General features: G+C 63.2%; 1 protein-coding gene across 2 annotated transcripts in view; it reads right to left on the reverse strand.

The window, feature by feature from the left end:
* The window catches only part of FAM207A (family with sequence similarity 207, member A), a 24,855-nt gene that overhangs the window by 1,558 nt on the left and 22,594 nt on the right, over nt 1-703 (reverse strand). The window contains exon 5 of one of the 2 annotated variants that reach the window (XM_010834880.1): nt 28-93. In XM_010834880.1, coding sequence (XP_010833182.1) covers nt 28-93 — 66 coding nt within the window. Of the gene's footprint in view, nt 1-27; nt 97-703 lie in introns of both variants that reach the window. The other variant, XM_010834879.1, reaches the window with a different exon arrangement.

Below are 703 nucleotides of genomic sequence, written 5' to 3' on the forward strand. Positions count from 1 at the left end.
ACAGGGGGCAGGGCGTGCAGTACTCACAGGAGCTGGAGTCTCTGCACGGCACTCATCCGGCTCAGCTCGGCGGGCCGGGGCCTGCTGGCTACCCTGCTGGGGACACGGAGGAAGGGGGCAGCATGGCACACATTCGAGTCTCGACTGGAGGCCACAGTCTACACAGGGCTCTCGGCTGGCTTGGAAGGCTACAGGTGCCACACGGCAGGAAGGACCTGGCAGAACGGGAACCCAGAAAACCTGTGAGTCCTGAAACACCACCTAACTCTGGCCTGCAGACCAGGAGCCCCCATTTCTTATTCATGTTCCCTCTGTTCCCTGTTCAGCTGCTCTGGGGCTACTTCATCCCGACTCCCTCCCGCTCCAGAGCTCCAGGACAGCCCCCGGACACTGTGGCCCTGTTCCTTTCACCACTGACCCCTCTCTGTGTCCACCACAGAGCTCCCGGAGGCCCCACCCTTGCCGATCCGGAGGGCCTGGTTCTCCCTTCCCCCAGCCACGCCCCCCACCCAGGAGGTGGCGCCTCCATGCTGGGAAGTCAGGAGGCCTGGGGACTTCATGCCCTGAATCTTCATCCCCATCTAGTTCAGGTAAGAAGGCCTCCCACAGCCTCTTCCTGCTCTGACAGTCAAGGGCCCCAAGGTGCAAGCACACCCCTGGGAGTCCCCTCAGGGTCCAGAGGCAGCCTAGGGTGACATGGGGA

The sequence above is a fragment of the Bison bison genome, unplaced genomic scaffold, assembly GCF_000754665.1.
Source record: "Bison bison bison isolate TAMUID 2011002044 unplaced genomic scaffold, Bison_UMD1.0 scf7180017864037, whole genome shotgun sequence".
In the NCBI taxonomy this organism is placed as follows: domain Eukaryota; kingdom Metazoa; phylum Chordata; class Mammalia; order Artiodactyla; family Bovidae; genus Bison; species Bison bison.